The sequence below is a fragment of the Pholcus phalangioides genome, unplaced genomic scaffold, assembly GCF_987345545.1.
Source record: "Pholcus phalangioides strain wild (caught in Gottingen) unplaced genomic scaffold, Ppha-v1.0 ptg000022l_1, whole genome shotgun sequence".
NCBI classification, from domain to species: domain Eukaryota; kingdom Metazoa; phylum Arthropoda; class Arachnida; order Araneae; family Pholcidae; genus Pholcus; species Pholcus phalangioides.
Window position 1 is genome coordinate 11,769,280 of NW_028301615.1, and position 21,810 is coordinate 11,791,089.

General features: G+C 36.3%; 1 protein-coding gene across 1 annotated transcript in view; it reads left to right on the top strand.

Annotated features, from left to right (window-relative positions):
- LOC149069468 (uncharacterized) overlaps positions 1-21,810 on the top strand; it is a 138,462-nt gene that overhangs the window by 55,696 nt on the left and 60,956 nt on the right. The window contains exon 4 of the mRNA XM_089249940.1: positions 13,468-13,573. Coding sequence (XP_089106066.1) covers positions 13,468-13,573 — 106 coding nt within the window. The remainder of the gene's footprint in view (positions 1-13,467; positions 13,574-21,810) is intronic.

The window sequence follows — 21,810 nt, forward strand, 5'->3', positions numbered from 1 at the left end:
GGGTTCTTTTTGGTTAGCCCTGCCTTGTTATACTACAAAGTACAGTATTTGCATCTTGATGTACGTGTACACACACCAACAGCTGCTCTGCGCTGCTCCCCTACTTCCTCTTTTCAAAAAGTAAAATAAAAACTTAGTGAGTACCCCCACCCCATATAATAGAAAATGGGAGTGCAAAGTGTACAGACCAGGCAGATGGCTGCTTCCTGTTTTTTGCTCCTGGAATTAGTGGGTGTGTTTTTACCCTCCTATAGGCTTGTTTATTTACTTTCCAACAGGCTTTCCTTTCTATGTGTATTTCATTTTCGAATCATCTTTGAAATGCGCACGTTCTCACGAAGAATTCATGATTCAACTTAAAAACACTTGTAAAACCTACATTCTCTGCAAGATCGTCCTTTAGGTCAAATTTATAACATAATAATTCATATACCTTCAGAAAAAAAATTGAAGATCATTCTAGGCTCAGTGCAAAGTACTGAATGATTAAATATACTCTCGATGAGGGATTAATGAACTTTCTATCTTCGCGGTACTCTTGATAGATGATTTAAAATTTCATCGATCAATTCAATCCATAGAAGACTGCTTGGCTCTTCAAAATTATATTTTCCGTCTGAAGGATTGGTGTCGCAACAATAATCTAAGTCTGAATGTTTCCAAGCGCAGTGTCGTTTCATTCGCATGAAAATATTGCATCCGTTGCTTTAAGAGTACACGGTAGATGCAACAGCTATAGAAAGAAAAAGCATGGTAGTGAATTCAGGTGTAATTTTCAAGAAACTTCATTTTCCTTTGAACTTCAACGCTCACGTGGAAGTCATTTGGATTTATCGTTAGGTCGGCTGGACCATTCACCTGTGTTCCAGCGATGGCACGACTGTATTTCGCACATGTCTTATCCTCACTTGAGTATGACTCAGTAACATGGGGGCCATATTCCTACAGCGATGGAGTTGAACGGGTGCAGAAAAAGTTTTTGCGGTCATTAGTCAGGAAGGATTTTGGTGCGCACGTTCCAGATGCACCTATTTCGGATCTTTTTTTCCAAGATGTCATCTCTCGATAGCAGATATGCGAGAACTATTATTTCTTCACAAAGTTCTTCACGGCAGAATCGATTACTCTTATTTGACGAGTCTAATTAAAATCTCCGTGTCATCTCGCGAGCGAACATTTGGATGCTTCACACATTTTGCGAGCATGTAAAAATTATAATACGAGTGAATTCCCAGATATTTTTCATAGAAATTCCTCATTCCACTGGGCACTGTACATATTTCTCATTAATTTTTCTTCTTATCTCTAAGCGTACTTTTGGCATCATTATTTTTTTTCTCTTGTTTTCATTTTTGTTCTTCATATTAATTTCCTTCTGTTTACTTTTCTTTGTACTTTCTATTTTTGTTCAATATATCTATTTTTCGGGATTTTTTTTTTTTTTTTTTTTTGAGTAGACGTGGCTTTGTCTTCCTTGTATCGAATTATCAATTTGTATTTTCATTACGTATCACCCCAGTTGCCAAGAAATTAGGAACACCCTGCTACTCACCACTAATATCGTGTGGGACCTCCTCTGGCTTTGATGACAGCAGATATTCTTATAGGCATAGACATTATAGGTTGCTGAAACCGTTGAGGAGGAATATCAGCTCATGCTAAAAAAATGAAATAGCAGCTCTTAATTCCCTCAGATTAGAAGGTAATGAATGCTTCGGAGCTTTTAACAGACCTTTCAACCTCTCCCACAAATGCTCAATTGGGTTGAGATCGGATGACTGGTGGAATCATTGAAGCAATTAAAACTCTGAATCATGTTCCTCAAACCAATCAGAGATAATTCCATCCCCTTGGGAGGGTGCATTGTCCTGCTGGAAATAACCATCATCATCATCAAGAAACATAATGGCCATAAAAAGGTGCACGTGGTCAGTAACGATTTGAAGGTAGGCGCTGGCTCTGACGGATGTTTCAATGGAAATAAAGGACCAAGAGTATACAGAAAAATGCTCCCGAGACCTTGATTCCTCCGCTACCCGCCTGAACAGTTGTCGTGTGGCATGCCGGATCCATGGCTTCGTGCTGCTTGCGCCACACACGGATCCTGCCATCAACGTCATGGAGAAGACAGCTTGACCCGTCAGACCAAACAGCCTTCTTCCATTTATCAAGTGTCCGATGTCGGCGTTCTCTAGCCCACAAAAGTCGTTTTCTGTGGTGTTGCAGCGAAATCAAAGGGACTTGTTGGTCGTCGGCTATTGAAACCAATTCGTTTTAAAATCTGTCTTGCAGAGCGTACGGATATGCTTTGCGATGATCCTGAGTTGGATTGCGCTGCAATTTGTTGCGCTATAGCTCTTCTGTTGCTGCACACAATGCGGGTTAGTCGCCTGACACCTCTTTCGTTCATAAGCGACTTCCGCTTGAAGTTTTTTGGCTTAGTTACCATTCTTTTTGAAGACTCGAGATACTGTTATACGAGAGAGGCCGAGAACGATAGTGGCTTCGGAGATACTGAAATCGCCTCTTCTGGCGCCCACAATCATACCGCGTTCAAAGTCAATCTTAACTCTTGTTTTCCCCCTGTGAAAAGGCAAATTTAAATGTTAACTAGTGCTTCTGACTAGGAGAAAGCTTTTTATCTGCAAATCCGATTTATTACGCCAGCGCACGTGCTGCACGGACGAGTCGAAGTTTGAATGAGGGGTTTTCATAATTTTTTGGATACTGAGTGTATATATTTGTATTAGGTGTTTGTTTGACGGTATAATTTTTAACGCGTAAATTTGATGAATTATGATTGTTATCATTTTACTTTTGTTTTACATTTTCATTAACTTATTGTATTTTTATGTCCTTGGTGGTTTTCCGTCTGTGTAATTGGGATTTGCCTGTTGAGATGTGCAAATGAATAAATAAATGATAATGAGATTAGCATATTAAGTGGTACGTTGTACCCATTCCTTATCTCGAAGCTTATCGGTGGTTCTAGTGACGCGATTAACTGTTTGGAAATCACACTCTATTGTTACGCTCAATTTATTCTTGAAATACAGTAAAATCTGTCTGGGTAGGACACGACCGGCTCCATTAAAATCCAAGTAGGTACCTAAGATATTGAGATACAGTATTGTGGGCATTCTGTATGAAAGTGTTATGATTGGCTTCTATTCAAAACTACCCGATGTAGGCGCGGGGGGGGGGGTGTTCGTGGTGCAGAGTTACTGTGTTCAGAAGTCACTGTGTCTCGTGGAACTCAAACGGATCTCTGTCTAACTTTTGGAAATCACTACTCTAATATTTATGGCCATGGATCTCCACCATAAGGTTAACAGGGCTCTAACATGGGGTTGGGGACCCGGGGGTCGTACTTATATATATTTTTAGTTTTTTTGCATAACAAATTTACTAGAAAACAGATATAAGGGAAATATGATAATATCGGTAATAAAAATAATGTTTTAAACTGTCACGTCAAAAACCTGAAATATTTTACATATAGAAATTCCCACTAGAAATGCACGGGTTAATTTTTTTGACTGTTCTAATACTGAGTTGGTTTCTGAAGTCAAAAACCTAACCCTCTGATGGCTCATCATACATATTTTGAAAAAAAAAACAGCTCTATTTTGCTTAGTAGGCCTAAATTGAACACATGTAATCAGTAGTTTCGGTTAAATGAACCATAAAATCATATTTTGTATGACCATTTTTGTTGATTCTTTGTATGTCGAAAAATTCAAAATTGCAAATTATAATTAATATTTTGTTTTAATTATTGTAATAAATTATTGTTTAAAAATAAAACATTGTAATGTGAAAAAAAAGTTTCTCATCATGTTATTACCCCTAATGTTCAAAACATTATCCAAAAGCATTCAATTAGGTTTTTGACGTTTTTATATCAGTTTTAGACGCTTGTCCCAACCCTCTATAGGGTGCATGGCTATATGGAACCGTCTCCTCTATTTAGTTTCTCCGTTCGATTTGAGTCACTGCGCGAACGTTCTTTATTAATGATGACATTCTCTGCCACATATATTAATAATCTTTTGATGCTCATTAAACTCGGTACAGAAATCCTTTGATGGGAAGTTTTGGGTTTTTTCTCGTTTATTTATGCACTGACTCGTTCTTTTACCTCGTACATTCGAGAGGGAAAACTCGGAAAATTTAGAGACAGAGTGGAATAAATTGTCTCTTCTTTCCCCCCCCCCCCTTTTTTTCAACGTGGAAGCGACCGCCGCATACGTGGGCACTCTCGAGTGCAAAGGTACAAAGCCATATACATGTCCTTGTTTGCGGCCCAACTGTAATTGCCGGCAGATTTCGCTTTTAATTATAGGCGTATGCTTCCGAGTCATCTGGATTTTCAGCACTTTAATTACCGATTTACTGGGATGGCTCACCCGGCCGGTCGCGATTATTAGCCTGGGTGCAACGGGGTCACTATAATTTATACTTCCGAAAAGAAATCTGGCCGTCGTCGTTCGGAATAGGTACTGAAAGATGAAACAAAAAATGAATTAAAAGCTTCTCTATCTCGCCTTTATCAGTGGTTTCGGAGAAGGCGAATGTATTGATTTAGGATCCTAATTACAAACTCTTAAAAATCAGGAATTTCCTCTTAGAGTATCTCGAGTGGCTAAAAATTGACTCTGACGACCTAAACGTAAAAAAAAAAATATTTATTTGTTTATTTCTAGGAAATAAACCGAGGACAGAGAAATCATTGAGGGGATTCACTTGAAAAAATTCGAAGATCATCGACCTTGAACATAAATCCTACATCTTATATCCGTTGTTTATAGTTTTTTGATCCCATAAAAGAAAGAAAATGTATATTAATGAAATGTGTCGAAATTCGGAAAAGAAACAAATACATTAAGTAATCTTAACAGAGAGAGACGATCTCTTAAATGAATCAACATGGTCTGAAGTGAATCAAAATTAAAGTTCAATATTCGAACTGGCTATTTGTTGCTAATGAAACATACTTGGCGATGAAGAATGTGAAAAAATTGATTAAGCATGCAGAATCGACTTTCTTTCTTCTTTTATCGCACTTCTGGCATAATTTGGCCCGCCAAGGAGTTCCATCTGGCCCGCGAAAGTTGTTGCGGTAGAAAAGTACATTAATACACCCAACACGATAAATACCTAGGCTGACAAAATTACGGAATATCACCAAAACATTTGTCAAGGCAAATGAAATTTCCAATTAGAACAGAAAAAAATTGACAAAGGCAAGTAAAGTTTTTTCTCATTATCAGTGAATTTTGAATGCAAATGTCTCAGCGAATGTTGCTGTTGAAACCATGGATTTTTATTTATTTATTTTTTTTTTTGTTGGGCTTCGGAGAGACTGGGCAACAAGTTTATAATTGAGGTTGTTTTTAAGACAGGGTGACCAAAAATAAAAAGTTAATTTAATTAACATTAATTAATGAGGTCTACACCTTATTTTGATGTTTTTTCGAATATGAAGTATGCCTCTAGAATCAACGCTTCTTTAGTTATTCCAGGATAAAGGAACTTTCCTGGGCACCCTGTATACTTGAGGATTAAATGAATGAAATATTTTGCTAGATGCTGCCCTTCTCATATATCTCTTTTGATAATTTATATCATCTACTCATTAGTTGTTTGAAGTGGGTAATCGTGAAAATCGATTGATTCTCTATTTTTAGTTTAAGAAGTCATAAGTACTTACCTAATTGAATAGAGTGCAGTGGAACTTCGGTTAACGAGCTTAATTCGTTCCAACAACGTGCTAGTTATCCGAATCGTTCGTTATGCAAATCAAACTTCCTCATAGGAAATAATGGAAACTTGGATAATTCGTTCCACAGTTATTCTTTCACATGAAAATGACTAATAAAAACGTCATTCATTCATTAATGCAACTCAATAATAGTATAATAAATAATACAATAAAATATTTAAAAAATAATAACACCATAAATAAATATACAATACGATAATGTTTAGAAATTAAATTACTCTAAACGACCTGAGAAAGGACGACTTATGCAATGCGCTCACCGTCTGTAAACTTATTCTTTTTTGTGTGACTTTAAAATTGAATCCTATCTATGACGCTTGCTTTTGCCTCTTGTTTTGATTTTTTCGGAAATGAGAAAACTCACTTTCGTTTCGTTGGACAGATTTATTGTTCACACTGCTACAGCTTTGTTTGGGGTGGTTCTCTTCTACAAAGTTTTGCACATATTCCCACGTTCTACACATCTCTTAATCTTATTTGTTAAGTGAATTTAATTGAAGTGAAGGGACTTCTCATTTCTATTTTCGTCTTCCTCAGACGAGATCATAATAATCTCTTGCTATTGCGTGCAATGGAGATCCATCGGGTTGTCTGTGGATATGACCATGTTCCTCCACTAGTTCTCGAATGTAGGGCTCATGCACCTCCAGTCTCATGGTCTTCCCCAAGGACACAATCTTTTCGGAAATGGTGGTTCTTGTTCATAAGCTAGTAACTCAGTGACGGTCAATAATGCAATCAGCCCAAAGTTCTTCTCCAAACAGAATTTAAAAAACTTCAAGCGCACATACGCGTGGTTACAATGCTACATCGTAAGTATAGTCTACGCTATTTCATGTGGTAAATAGTGACATTCGTACGAAAGTTTATTTTTTCGAGTTTGGTACGCGGACTTGTGTTGATGAAAGCGAAAAACCATAACCTCAGTTGTGATAACGTGAAAATAAATAAAGTACAAAATTTTGCTCGTAATTCGAATCATCGCTCGTTAATCGAATCAAAATTTTATCACAAAAATTAGAAACTTTGCCTGGTTTTAATTTATACAAAAATTGCCACGTTTTCAAGACAAATAAGTTCAATTGGTCGAATGGTCGACGCGTTTTGGCTCTTCAATGAGAGCCGTCATCAGGACCTCGTGGTCAGAATTCACACGAATCAGTCGTAGAGGGGTGATGTTTATGTCTGGCCGTCCGGAGAGTTCGCCTTTGTATTTGCTGCGTCCGAGATGGCTCCCCAATTCGCATCCAAAGACCACTCGGACGCAGCAAATACAAAGGCGAACTCTCCGGACGACCAGACATAAACATCACCCCTCCACGACTGATTCCTGTGAATTCTGACCACGAGGTCCTGATGACGGCTCTCCATTGAAGAGCCGAAACGCGTCGACCATTCGGCCAATTGAACTTATTTGTCTTGAAAACGTGGCAATTTTTGTATAAAAATGAATCAAAATTTGTTCAAAATTTTTGCTCGTTATGCGAATTGCTCGTTAACCAAAGTTCCATTTTATTTGATTAGAGTTACCTATTTGAATAAACTTCATTTTCTTCGGAAAATTTGATTCCATGTTAAATTTTATTTTTCCTACCCACCCCTCAGCTTTTAAGAAATATTGTTGTTTTGAAACTCATCCAAATGAGAAAATAATACCTATGTTCATTTAGAACAAGTTTTCAATAACATTCAGTTCATAATTCAAGGCGATAAAAATTTCAAAGTTATTTCTCAAATAGTCTGTAATATATTGACGGTTCATTAGAATTCTTAAGATTCTAAATAAATAGTATCAATTATGAATGTTGTTTGATGCCATTCAATCTTTTATCTGTTTTCTAAATGATCCGCAGAAAAAAAAAAGTGGATTTTCCCCCACATCTCTTCAGTTTTCATTGAGGCTGTCAAAGTAAATGGGCGGAGAAGTATTCGGTACAATTTGTGTGAAATAAGTTTGCACACGCTTTGCGTGACCCGCAAGTCCTTGTTACGAGAAACAAGCGAAATAATGAAATAATTATGCATCACTACTGTAAGAACCGTAATAATAATAAGTAAGGGGAACGAAAAATAATTATAGCGTTAGGAGAGAGAGAGAGAGAGAGAGTCAACTCCTTCGCCTCTTGTAACTACTTACATACTACATGAAGTGTTTCGGCTTAGCTCCGGGACACAAAAGATTAAGCCACGGCTCTTAATAACCGGCAATTAAGCTCTTTTAGTTAAGCTTTCTTTCTTCCACCCCGGGCCACAACCTACAGGCTGCGAACGCACTAATGAAATATACATGACGGAATTAGTATGCATGGTGGTAAAAATTAAGGAGAGGAAAAAAAGGGAACCTAACACACAAGACTTCATGCAGAACACACGCCACAACAAAATGCAAATAAATTTACGCGGCAATTACCATAAATTATTTAAAAATTTTAAAAACTGTTCGGTTTTATGTCGAACATTTTTCTTTTTAAAAACGCTATATAATCAGATCCAAATAAACTACAGGTTTTCAACAAAAATTTTTTTTAGAACTAAGGATGTATTAATTGCATTACAGGATAAAATAATACACTGTACACAATGATACATAATCTTGCTGCAGTATACCTTTCTTCGCCCTCGACCTATTACTATGGTGCAATTTATTACCATTTACAGCGAAAAAGTGAGTTACGAAGGAACATTTCGTTGGTGGAATTCAACAGTTTGCGTGTGTGTGTTGTTTTGTGTACAGTATGTTGTACTGCTGCCATTGCAATAGGCAATGTGCTTCCAATATTTTCTGTCACACACACACACGCACGCACACATTCCCAGTGTGCAGTTATTTCTTGTAATGTTGTGCGCCTACCACACACTTTTGCGATGAAGTTTTTTTACTGAAGAAGTCGACTGTCGTTTTTTCTCGAAGTTTGAAATTTGCCAACTGCCACATGCACCTCGTAAACATCCCTCTTGGAAATTTCTATCGAATCGGTACATGCCGGAACGTGTGTTCTGAGCGTATGGGTGGCTCTAACTTATGTCGTAAAAGTTTTGCGCGCTTTGCCTTCTAGTGGTACTGCCCTGTTCCTTCCATATTTTGAAGTGAACATGACAGATGCCTGAATTTTCGTGTTATCTAAGCAAACTTACGCCCTTCCCAAGGGAATTTTAAATATTTTTGGTAATTTCTGTAAAAGAAAATTAAATATCGAAAGAAAATATCTTTATACGTTACCTTATCAACTTGTGTTAATTAAAAAGGATTTTCAAAGGTTAGTATACAACTCAATATTTCACTGGGGATCCTTTGTGCCCCAACCAAAACCCCACCCCTTCAAATGTCGATCCTACATGTGAATATCGTGTTGAATGTCTGCCTGCTCTCTGTGCAGCGACTTTGGCAAATGAGAGACCAGCTCACACACATTCGATTTCGTTGGTCCCTGGTCTTTGTGTTGCAAAGCCATCACGGAACCACTCGCACAGTTACTAATTCTCGTTCACATAATACCAAAAGTACAGAAAGTGTGTGACTTCTTCTAAATTCACATAATGTACCAAACTATCAGCATAGAAGATAGTGGAGAATTTTAGGTGCAAATGCATGCGTAACATTTCTTCTACCCTTTGCATCTTGGGAAAAAATAACCACTGGCAACAAAGATAAGACATTCAACTCAAAGTGACACTCACATAACAATAAAAATCTTAATCGTTTCTTTTTTTTTTTCATTAACACTGGTTCAAGTGAATTGCTCACTCTCCTCCAAGAATTAAACTTTTTTTTTTGCCTTTGTCTTTAAATGATTTTTGTAAATATTGTATTATGAATGTAAAGTATTAATTTCCTGGTATTCTGTATTCAGATATGATGAATACAGAATATATACAATACAATACAATACTTCATTTGCTGTTGTGCAAATAAATAAAAGGTGAAAAATCAAATTGAATTTTATTAATTAACATATTTCGAGAACTACTTGTCCCACACTTCTGCTGTCATCTGATAATCGTAAAATGGTTAGACAGCCATGGGCGGAGATACGGGCACTGCCCCCCCCCCCCCAGCATCAATGGCTGAGCGGACTGGTCTAATGTATATGAATTGACATCATCATCCTGCCCCCAGCATCATCTTCGTACCCCTTCCCCAGCTTTTGAAGTCTATCTCTGCCTACGTAAACACCCTTTATTCTCAAAATACAAACACCGAACAACGTATGTAAGGGGTTAAGGGATGTTACGAGGATTACGAGGACAGTACTAGTCTTCTTCATGTATAGTTATAATTAATTACATTTTAATGAACCCGTGATTTTTACATTAAATATGGCGGAGCATACCCATAATGTATTTACTTCCCGAAATCTTTTTGAAAAATTATTTTCCCAGATATTTTGGTTGTCAACTGCAAGGGAAAAAAATCGAATCTGTGAGGGCAAGAAAAGGAAGCAAGCGTTTTCCGTGTTCACCGAGACTGCCCACTCCAAATCGAGTTGCATGTCGACAAGACTCACACTCACATAACATGCAGATAGCAAATATTTAACTATCGTTGTTCTCACCGATTTTCGTCAAGTATTTGTTCGGCTCTTCTTTTTTTCTTTTCTTTTAAAGCTATCGTGTCTCATCTCGGAACACTTTTCTCTCATATATAAGTACTTGTACATTATTATTATTATATTTTACTTTCTTCTGCCTCCGCCCTTGATATGCGAACACAATGGGGGGAACCGCATGGGAATGGGGTTAAGAGAAATTTAGGATTAAATAAAAGATCGTTGATGGTTTCGGTCTTTCTACTTGTGTGTGCGCGTTTTAGAAGAAGAAAAAAAAGTGCCGCAAAGGGAAGATAAAAACAATCGACAGATGTAAATACGTCACGAATGAAAAGGCAAAAAAAGAAAACAAAAATAAAGGATTGTTTTCGAAGGCGTGGGTAAATTAGACTCTTTGGTATATGTATGTGAAGAAGAACAAAGTAAGCGGCATCTCGTTCGTATGTTTTGACATGAAGTCGAGAGACAATATTCACATCGTTTCCAGTTGTTTCGAAATGGCTTTGTGAGTGAAATATCGGAAATATATCTCCAAAGCATCAACCGACTAAAAATCAACCTTCTATTCCATCGGAACTTGCTTCTCTTTCAATGGTAATAGTCTCACCATTGGATTAAACAACATTGAAACTGAGAAATACAGGGTGTCCTATAAATTCATTAATAGTTAAAAAATTCATAAAAATTGAAGGAATTGGTATATTTTAATGCTGTTTGCGAAAAAGGTAGTCTCATGAAGTGATTTCTTTTTCTTTTGGTACAAAAAATTTAAATTTTTGACGGTAGGGGGTGCTGCACGATAGCAAGACTCCTATAAAATGCAAAGTGTACGATCAACAGCTTTTTCTGAATTCACCCACTCCCGTGTTGCTGGCTCTTACATAAGATTTTTATTGTGATGTTTTGGCATTGGTGGATGAAGCACTATTGGTGAAGCCGTTTTACTTCAGCCACGAATCTATGGCTGAAACTTTACGAACGTTTTGTACACAGGATAGATTGAAGAAAGATTCAGATAAAATAACTCCTGATTTGATTTCTTACAATACCTTCTATCGAGAAAAATTTGAACCATTTTTTTTTCTGTACCAAACAAAGAGTCCTCCTTCGTGAGAATAACTTTTTCGAAAACTACGTTCAAATATACCAGTTTCTGTGATTTTTATGATTTTTTACAATTTAAGGATTTCTGGAACAAACTGTGCATTCATTACACATCGTGTCCGGTGAATTCACCAACAAAAATTCATCGATTCGCAAATCCCCTGTTCCCAAAGAAAGATTAATCGACGAGATTAAATCATACTTATCTAATTATTCTTGGTTGTAAAAAAATTAACGTTGAAATGATTGTAAAAAAAATTCATTTGACTTTTTTCCCCCCTTGGATTATAAAAAGGATGAAATTTCTCTTAGGCCGAGATTACACTATAAAAGTTTCATAAAGGTTTCATCGATTACATTCGAATGAATGCAACTGATGCCCTTGTTGGATGCATTTTTCAAGTTTCATAAATGAACTTTTATAGTGTAATCCCGGCCTTAGGAATATGATGGAGAATTTGTTATCATGATCATTAATCGGTATTTTGTATCACAACAGATCCATGATAGCAAAGTTAAATGAAGCCACATGTAAAAAGAAACCGAAAAATAATTACTTGAACTGAAGCCATTGAATTTTTCTTAGATTCCATAGTTTTCATGATTTTCCCAGAAAAATCTAAGTTGTCTTCTTGATGATTTTTGTCTTTTTAAATCTCTTTTTTATGAATAAAAAAAATTTTAATTGAAAAAAATTTCAATGTTACAATATTAGAAAATTAAACTGCGGTGTGGACGACCCCAATTTTACAAGTGATAATAATAAATATAAGGTATAATAATAAATCGAGATAATTTAAGAGGTAAAGAAGAAATTATCCATAAAAATACCATTAAAATAATTATATTACAAGTTACCAAATATGATGAAGCATACCAATATTGTATGAACAATATGAAAATTATTAATAATTTATTAATAATTTTATTTGCATAATAACATTAATAACATTATTTTTCACTAATGTTTCTACATATGCATTTTATGTTTCACTGTTTCTACATATGCATTTAGTTTCACTAATGTTTCTACACACACACATATCCATTTAATATTTCACTAATTTTTCTACATGTTCATCATGTTCAATGAGTTTTATTTAATTTCAATAATTTTTATATAAATCTTTTAATTTGAAAATTTTGAATTTTTCGCTGGATTTTGAACAGGAAATGAGAATTATATACTCTTGATGAGCACTTCCAAAAATGTGTTTTGTTAGGAATCGAAATTATATGCAGTGAATGCGTATTCATCGTAGAGAGTAAGAGAGAGCAAAGAGTTTATTTCGTGGTAAAAGGTCTATGAATATTTTTTACAGTTAAAATAATACGTTCAGAAAATTATTCCCGAAAGTAGTTCGAAAGGAATAAATATTCCATGGTTGGTTACTGAATATCAAATTTAAGCAAAATATGAAAAATAATCAGTAAAAAGTATAAAATTGTGCTATAATAGTTTCACTCCCTAAAATGATAATTGGGGGCAAAAAAACGTTGAAATTTTGATCCGTCCTTCAATGAAAAGAAACATTTTTGCCCCTCTCTACTAAACCAATGGAAATTTACCACGCATTCTTGATTTGCGCTGCTTTTTACGACCATATCCATATTCCTTTTTTGAAAGGGCTCTTTGAAAGTGACAGAAATCGAGTATTTTAATCAACGATATCTCGACGAATTTTCAGTCAAATATAAATTCATTTTTGAATAAAAAAAAAAAGAGATACAAATTTCACAATTTTGCGTTTTGTTTGTTTGGAGGCGGTATGAAAATTTTAATTCTTAAATTCGTTTTTAGGTGATACAAATGTACTAGGGGGGGGGGGGTACCTTTCGGGTACTTTTATACGCTTCATTTTGATCATCAAATTCGCTATTGTTAAATTTTCATATTTTCCTTTTGCTCTAAAATTAAGCGCGAAATTTTGATTATTTTTTGACACTCTTCGTGAAAGAAACACTGTATATTTCTTTCATCTTTTATCCTGAGACAGAAAGAGATTCAGATGTTAACGTCTTATCTTTCAGATACGAGTAGCAGCACAGACGAGCATTCCCCTGTTCCGTTGGACGTCATCCCCAGGACGAGCAATTCGCCGCTCCTATCACTGCAGAGGATAAAACAAGCTTCCTTGTGAGTAGCAAACTAAATTATCCACAATATTCCATTACTATCAGATTTCCCATCTGAATTGTGCATTGATATAGAGTGTATATCACAGAAATGTTATGTTTCTGTTTAAAATTCACTATCAATAACATGTACCTTAAAACTCGGCTATAACAACCTCGGTTGCAATGACACCTTGGTTACAATGCAAATTCTTGACGGAATGGGTTGATTCCCACAAAGAATAATGTTCAGGAACCTTGCTTATAACGTCGGTGAAATCACGAACTTGGATATAACGACACATTTTTTTCGTCGCTCTTGCTTTTTTTATATGGTTTTTTTGCATGAAATTTCTAGAATTTGATCTCATCACATTCAGGTAATGTCTGTCTGCTGTTTTATTAATGTTAAAGTAAAAATAAAAGCATTCGTTACACGTTTATGCTCCAACTTGCTCCTCATTTACATGAGCCGTACATAGAACGTGCTTTCCCGTAATTTTGCCCTTTCAGACATGTAAAAATTCCCTTTTTCCTGATTTTTTGAATGATTCTAACACTGATTCTTCATTATTACTTGGATCGGGTATGAAGGTGATTTTCATAATTTATAAATATGACTGAAAACATTCATCTCCCATATTTGACATGATAAATTTTTCCCCCCGTGAAATATATTTGAAATCACTGCAGATTTGGTGTACCACGGCAATGTCAGTGGCGTCGGAGTGGGAGGTGCTGTCGGTGCTCGAGCACCATCTGAAATTTGTAGAGCTTGTCCAAGCACCCCCCTAAATTGATTCAAAAATTTGAATTTCCTTCATGAAACTCAAGACGAGCATCCACGGGTTCGAAATACTTCCGACGCCCCTGATCACTGTATTTTCGTATATTTTCACAAGGGTTTATAAGCAATATTTAGTGATTTCATCAACAATTGCCACTATTTTTTAGCAACAATTGGTGGTGTCTCGTACCCAATATGTCTATCCCAATTTCTCGTATTTTCTAGATCAATTATGGTCAGCGTAACAACAATGAAATAACAACAGTATTTGTTTGCATCTGATTATATTTTTTTTGGCAGAAAAGGTCTTGAAAACATCAACCTCGATTGCAACGACGAAATTTCGCAGACTCTCCGATGTCGCTGTAACCGGGTTTGAGTGTAGGGATTAAGAGATTTCTAAACGACTGATTTTTTTTTCAAATTTGCTTTATGTGGATATTTTTATGGTTGCTTCAAATACACCGGTGTTGGTGAAAAGAGGTGCAATGATCTTACTTGAGTCTTGCCGTGAATATCAAATTCCTATCAAAAGGTGAGCAGAGCACATTCTATGATGCTCTTTCTGTCAACGTGAACGTCACACATGTGTATGTGTGAACGAGAACATTTTCTAGGAGAAAGAGAGAGACAAGGTGAATTGCGCAAGAGGACGTCGACGACAACGGCAAGAAGAAGCGCGTGGGCGTCCGGAACAATGAGGAGAATATAAGAAAAAGAAAGAGCCGCCCCTCTCTCTGCGCGTTATAATATACCGTTTGTAGCATTGCATTGTCTTTTCCCTAATCATCGTAAGTAATGTTGTTGTAATGCGGGGGATCGTTACACATATTCTCTGCCTTCGGGAAGGTGTTTATTGTGGGAAAGACATGGCCTGATGACCCGGTGGGTGTACCTGCTTGACTTTACCGTTTTGGATGCTGTTTCTTCCTATAGTTCTTCAACCGAATCAACCACCCTCGTTGCTTTTGCTGCTTACGGGCGTATAGGCCTCTCTTGGGAAAATTTCTTATCGTACTTGTTCCTCTCTTCTTCCACCCCTTTAGTATGCATGGCTACAGAGATACAATTCAAATTCCGTTTCCATATATTTTACGAAAGAAAAGACAAAGAGTTCAGTTTTTTGCAGTTATTCGACATTATAGACCGACCGTCCACGCTGAAAGCTCAAGCACTTCTTTTCTCTCCCCATTCGCGATACGTGCATACTTGAAAGAATCATGTAATGGTATCAGTGTTGAATTTTTTTTCCGTCTGAAAATTCAGGCCACAAAGTATCCACAGGCTTTTGTGTTTCTCCCATTGCAAGTATTACTTTCGAGATCTTTATCGGCAATTAATATGCGTGCATGTGGCTGGAAAACAACTTTTCAAGTTTCCTCGGTAAATTATACCAAGTATGGTATTCAGAAATTGTGATTGGTCAATTTAAAAAAATAAATGAAAATAGAATAGAGGAGATATTCCCAAACTATTCAGGTCCGTGACACTTTAAGGAATGAGGTTATGATTTTTATTATCTCGTGGCACACCTGTCTGATATTGGGACACTTCGATGACAGCCTAAAGTTCCGTGACATATTGGGGCTGAGAATCATAACCTTATTAATATTTTGCTATAATTTTTTCCCCAAAATTATATCCTAATTAGGATCCTAACCGATCCGTGTCTGGAAAATTTAACGAAATTCATCCACGAAAAATTACTGACATACGCCAATCGCATTCGTTGAATTTTTGCGCAATTAGATGATAATCAATTATAAATAGTCTCACAATAATCAAAATATATCTAGTATCTCGGTAGCGCTTCAGCTTCGCAATAGCCGATCTCCCCGTTGAAAAGTTTCGCCGCAGAGAGCAACAGGCCTACAACGGTATATAATTATTCATTCAGTACACTTCACTCACTATGAGCTGAGAAAAAACTCATAGTTTAAAAAATTGATTATAGATGGCAACTGATTCAACTCATTAATTATTATTATTTTTACAGAAACGAATGTAAACTAGTAGCACTAGTATATTTTTAATCGAAACAATATATCAACACAGCAATTTAATTATTTATAGTTTTTTTTTTATTAGTCAAAATGGTTAATTAAAGGTAAAATGTAAGGTATGCCTAGATTTTAATGTTATCTATAAACAGACAAAATCTTGGTTGGCAAAGCTGAATAGTTGTTTCATTGATTTTTTATTTCCAATCCCCCTCAGTTTTTTTGGTGTGTTTTTATAAATTTCTGAACACGTAAAATTTCAGCAGCTCTCAAAAAATGACACCAACATGGAATCAACTCTTTCTAGGTAAAAAAAATTTTACTCATATAACCGTATTTTGTACTGGAATGGCACTAAAAGATGTACTTTCTAAAATACCGAGAAAATCGGGAAAATATTATTAGTATAATGGTTTTTACCATGTATTTACTATGTATATTTGTTGCGGTAAATATAAATAGGGTATTATACATAATAACCGGTTATTATGCATACTTAGCAATCGTCTTGGAAAGTTTGATAAATTTATCACTTTTACCTGCATAATATGTATAATACCCTAGTGTAATTGGTGAATTTGATAAATATAGAGGAAAAAATGCAAACGAAACTAGTATGTGTGTGATGAATATAGTCGGATCCCGATATAATGATACAGAATTCATTATGTAAACTATAATTTGCAGTATATCTTATACATCATATTTATTCATCATGTTTACCAACGATGCGCGACGCCAGTAAAAGTGATAATTTTTTTAATACTTATTAATTTCGCTACAACGTTTTGATACTATGCATAATCACGATAAAAGTGATTAATTTGGAGAAATTTATCTAATTTACCAATGACGCTTGGGTATAAAATAAAGGGATAAATTTTTAGTGAAATTTATCAAACTTACCAAAATGCTCGGCGATTATGCATAATAACTGGTTATTATGTATAATCAGATTTATCACATTTACCGTAATAAATTCATAAATACGGGACCATACAGGCTGGGCCGTAACTAGGGAAGAGGGCACGGAGGCAACTGATTCGGGCGGCAAAAGTTAGGTGGTTAATCATTGAGGACGGCAAATTTTAGGTGGGAACAAAAAACACAGTTGTAAAATTATCGAATTTTAAAGTGTTGGGGCGGCAAAATCATGTTCACCCCAGGCGGAAGAACAACATAAAAATCCAATTTCCGGCCCTGCATACATGATGAAGATGAAATATTATTTTTTTTTCTGGCATAGTTTTCGGCATATCATGTCATCATATTGAATCAACTGCGAATGTTTTGGATATATGTAGTTTTTTTGCCGTTAATCCCTAGTGTAGCAGCACTCAATCACTTCAAAGAGAGAAAGTTATGGTTTGCTATTATTTTTCGGACTTCTAGTCTTAATCCAAGGAGTAATAAAAATGTGAAAAAGGAGCCGTAAAAAAAGAAGGGGGGGGGAGGGGGAAAGGTAAGAGAAAACGCGTGTCGATTGAAAGTGCGTCCTTTTATTGCATCATCATTTCTTTTTTCTCCTTGGGAGAATTCGTATCCGATTCGGCACATTTCACACCTTCGAGTTTAGGGCGTCAACTGTTATCCGAGGCGTCATATGAGATGAAGTTATAGGATTTTTGCTTTCGTTCTTATAGTAATAAGGAGTGGCTAATCCTAATAATGCTCAACGTCATCTTTTCTTTCTTCGCAGTCATTCTAAGATTTGTTTCTCCGAGTTCTTTTTTTTCCAAATACAGTATATTCTTTGCTTTGGCATCTCTTTTGGTAATTATCCCTGCGCAGGACACGAGCCTATGGGTTACCCGCTGAGACTTAAATCACTCCCTGCCGTGTTTTGAATTGATGCCCATGGGTCGAGGGTTGTTTAGCCTTTTTAAAAGGAAGACTAGGGAGTAAAAGGAGGACAAGAGAGGAGCGCTTTTATAAGTACAGTATATCTCTGTTTTCAGATGATGTATTTAATTTTCAAGGGGAAAGAAGGAAGTGGAAACAAATCATTTTGCAACGCGATGACGTTTAGTGCGAGGTTTTAAAGACTTTCGTACAAGATACGAAATGCAGTAAAACCTCTTTGAAGGGCCACCTCTGTAAAGGAGCCAATTCCCTCAAGGAACACTTTTCTTCTTTTTTTTCTGGCCCGAAATTCACCGCTACAGATTTGATTGTTCATTTCCCATGCATTATAAATCATTTTTTAAGTGAGAGAAGGCGGTTTAATTTTCTTTTAGGCCTGACTTCACATTTGTTTGACAAACACGGGAGGCGGAAGTCCACGCCGTATTGCTAAAACTTTATTGTATACATTCAACTGTGTACCTTCGCACCTGTGAAATGCAGTTGTTATATGCCGTATTACTCACATATAGAACGAAGTGTGATTTTAAAGATCTAAATAAGGAAAACTAGATATATTAAATCAACTCATTTCGTTTATTCACGGATGCGATTTTTAGGGCGAAACGAAATAAATGCAGAGTGACGTGAGTCCGAATATTAATTGTATAAAGGATATCTGAATATATATATTTTTTGTGGGGGGGGGGGGATGCTGAGATTGATGGGATCCCTGTGTCTGGCCCAAGGCCCTGAATCAAACAGTGGACGACCATAACTATTAAAAACTGTCACAAATTCTTAAATTACGCCTTTCATGAATTCAGGATTTTTATTAAAATTCTGGAACTATTTCTCTTATTAGTTTTCGATTATTTCTCTTATTAGTTTTCGATTATTTCTCTTATTAGTTTTCGATTATTTCTCTTATTAGTTTTCGATTATTTCTCTTATTAGTTTTCGATTATTTCTCTTATTAGTTTTCGATTATTTCTTTAATCAATTTTCGATTATTTTTGTTAATTAATTTATAAACTTATCATAAATATACTTTACTCTCCGACTGACTGTTTTTTTTTTACATTAGCATTTAATTTTGGGGAAACGGTAGCTCGATTCCCACAAAGGCAGTTGAATTTTCTTTCCTGAATTCATCTTTGCCTAAAGCCAGTTGCTAAAACTCTTGTATGAATTGCGGAGATTCACATGATCTTCATGTTTTGGAATTGTCTAAAATTTCTGCTCAACTTGCACAATTGAGATAAAGCTTTAATACAGTACATATATAAGGTCAGGGGTGATCAATCTTCGAAGAAAAGTTTGTGTCGCACGAGAGGTAGTCACCTCGCATTTCTGGTCCGCGGACTGAAAAGGTGTATTATGTTTCGTTTGCAAAGATTTACCATGATTTTTTTTTCTATAAATTATACACCAAAACCTTTCTAAGTTGAACACCTACGTTTCTATTAAAATGTGTTTTGTTCAAGTTAGAGATGTGTCAAAGATATAGAGGTGTCCAAACTGACAGGTTTTACTACTCAACCGTACATGCACTTCGTAAGCATTTCTTTCAGGAATTCCCACTAAACTGATACATGCAAGAAAGCGTGTTCTGTCTGTGTGTCAATGAGAGGCCCTAACGTACCTATGATGTCAGAGTTATGCTCATTTCGTGTTATAGCTGATGCTGCCTTCTGGTTTCCATATTTTGAAGTGAAGATGGCAATAATTGTCTGAATTTTCCTGTTATGAAACGTATCTAGAAGAAGGTCTGCCTTTTCTCTACGCAGGGATTTTTTCAAATTGAAGACTGGCTCACATTCGCACCTTGACGTTGTAAACCTGCAGAAAACCAACTTCAGCTGACCACCACTGTAACGTGTCATTCGGCGTGAAGAATTCAATTAGGGCGGTATTCACCGACATGGTTTATACTACAGTCACAATTTTTTGATAAGAGATCGATCCGCGGATTGGTTAAATTCAGGTTTTTAACCAATGTATGTTGATCTTTTATCCAAAAACTGTGACTACAGTTTAAACCATGTCGGTGAATACGGCCCTTAGACGACCAACCAAGTATTTAAGACTTTCCGGTCTTCGAGGTTCGAATGCAAGCCGATCTCCTCATTAAAAAGTGAGAGCAACAGGTCTGCAACGGTAAAATCATCGAACATTACACTTCATAGTTCGAAAAATATGTGGTAGATAGCAGCACTATAACAAGCATTATACAGAAACAAGCTTTACGTTAGGTTCACAACACGGACACGCACGTTCCAACATGTACCAATTCGTTAGAAGTTCCACAGAGGGATATGGCGAGGTACATGTGTGGTTCAGTAGTAGACCTTCAAATCTGACTTTTAAGAGCGTCACTTTATCATTTCAAGTCCGACTTTCAAGAGCAGCACTTTATTAATTTCTTCTTCCACTTAAGTAACGTTAAATGATGAAAATAACGTTTTTATTCTGTGATTTTTTTTTCCGGAAACACAATTTTTCCCCCGTTTACCGATATTAAAGGGCCACCTATCGGGTGATAGATTCACTTATCTTAAGATGGTCTTGTTGTTCAGAATTCATCCTTCCTCTGGACATCAATTTATCCTCCATTTCCCACCACATGAACGCTTTGCTCAGTATGTATTTAGGAGAAAGATGATGCGACTGATAGCTATTAGTGAAAACAATGATATTGCAGGAGAAAACAGCATTTCCATCTCGGGTGGTTGATGAATCTCTCCCCCCCCCCTTTTGATTTGAAGCATTTTAAATGCGACAGCGTTATTTCTGTACGTGCGTGTAGTGTATGTGTGTTAATTCCATGGAATATATTTTATATATATATGGCTTAAGAAAGCGCGTGTGTACATTCCGACGTGAATCATCATCATCCAGCAGTGGTTGGGGCGTGCCGGGACATGCCGCTTGCGCGTGACGTCTCGTGACCCACAGGGAGGCTGGGACATCCTGGAGCAAAAGAGCATAGGTCAAAGATACTCCCTCCCGAGGCGTTGGCTTCATATTGTTCCAACGATCAAGTGAGAGAGAAAAAGAATTCTGCTTGTTGTGCCTATATTCTTCTCCTTCAAACGAAAACCAGCCAATTGCTGGTACAAAAGAAAACAAAATGAGAATTCTCTCCCCTTCACTATCCCTTTTTTTATTCTTGGTTATTTTATTTTTAAGCGACAGAATTAGTAATGAGGCAGATTCTTACTTCTTTTTTTTTACCCTCTTCTAATTCAAAAGCAAAGAAACTTTCTGTGAAACGTGTTTCTGGAAATCTGTATTCATAAAAAATGTTTTATCTTTGACGGTAAAAGATAAGAAGAAGAAAAAATATATATATTGTGTGTGCATATAATTCCTGCCGTAATGGCGGAAGAAATTACCGATAAATCATTTGTTATTAAAAACAAGATGGTGAAACGGAAGTGACAAACGCACAGGATGGAGAACATCACGTGAGTAGACACAGCCTGTTCGGCTATCTACGTACGAGCTCAACCTATTATTTGTGTGTGAGTTTTTGAAAATTTCTTCGGTCCTTTAAAGGGCAGTAGTTTTTAAAACCCCCGTAACATCCCTTACATACATTGCTGGGTGTTGGTATGTTGAAGTACA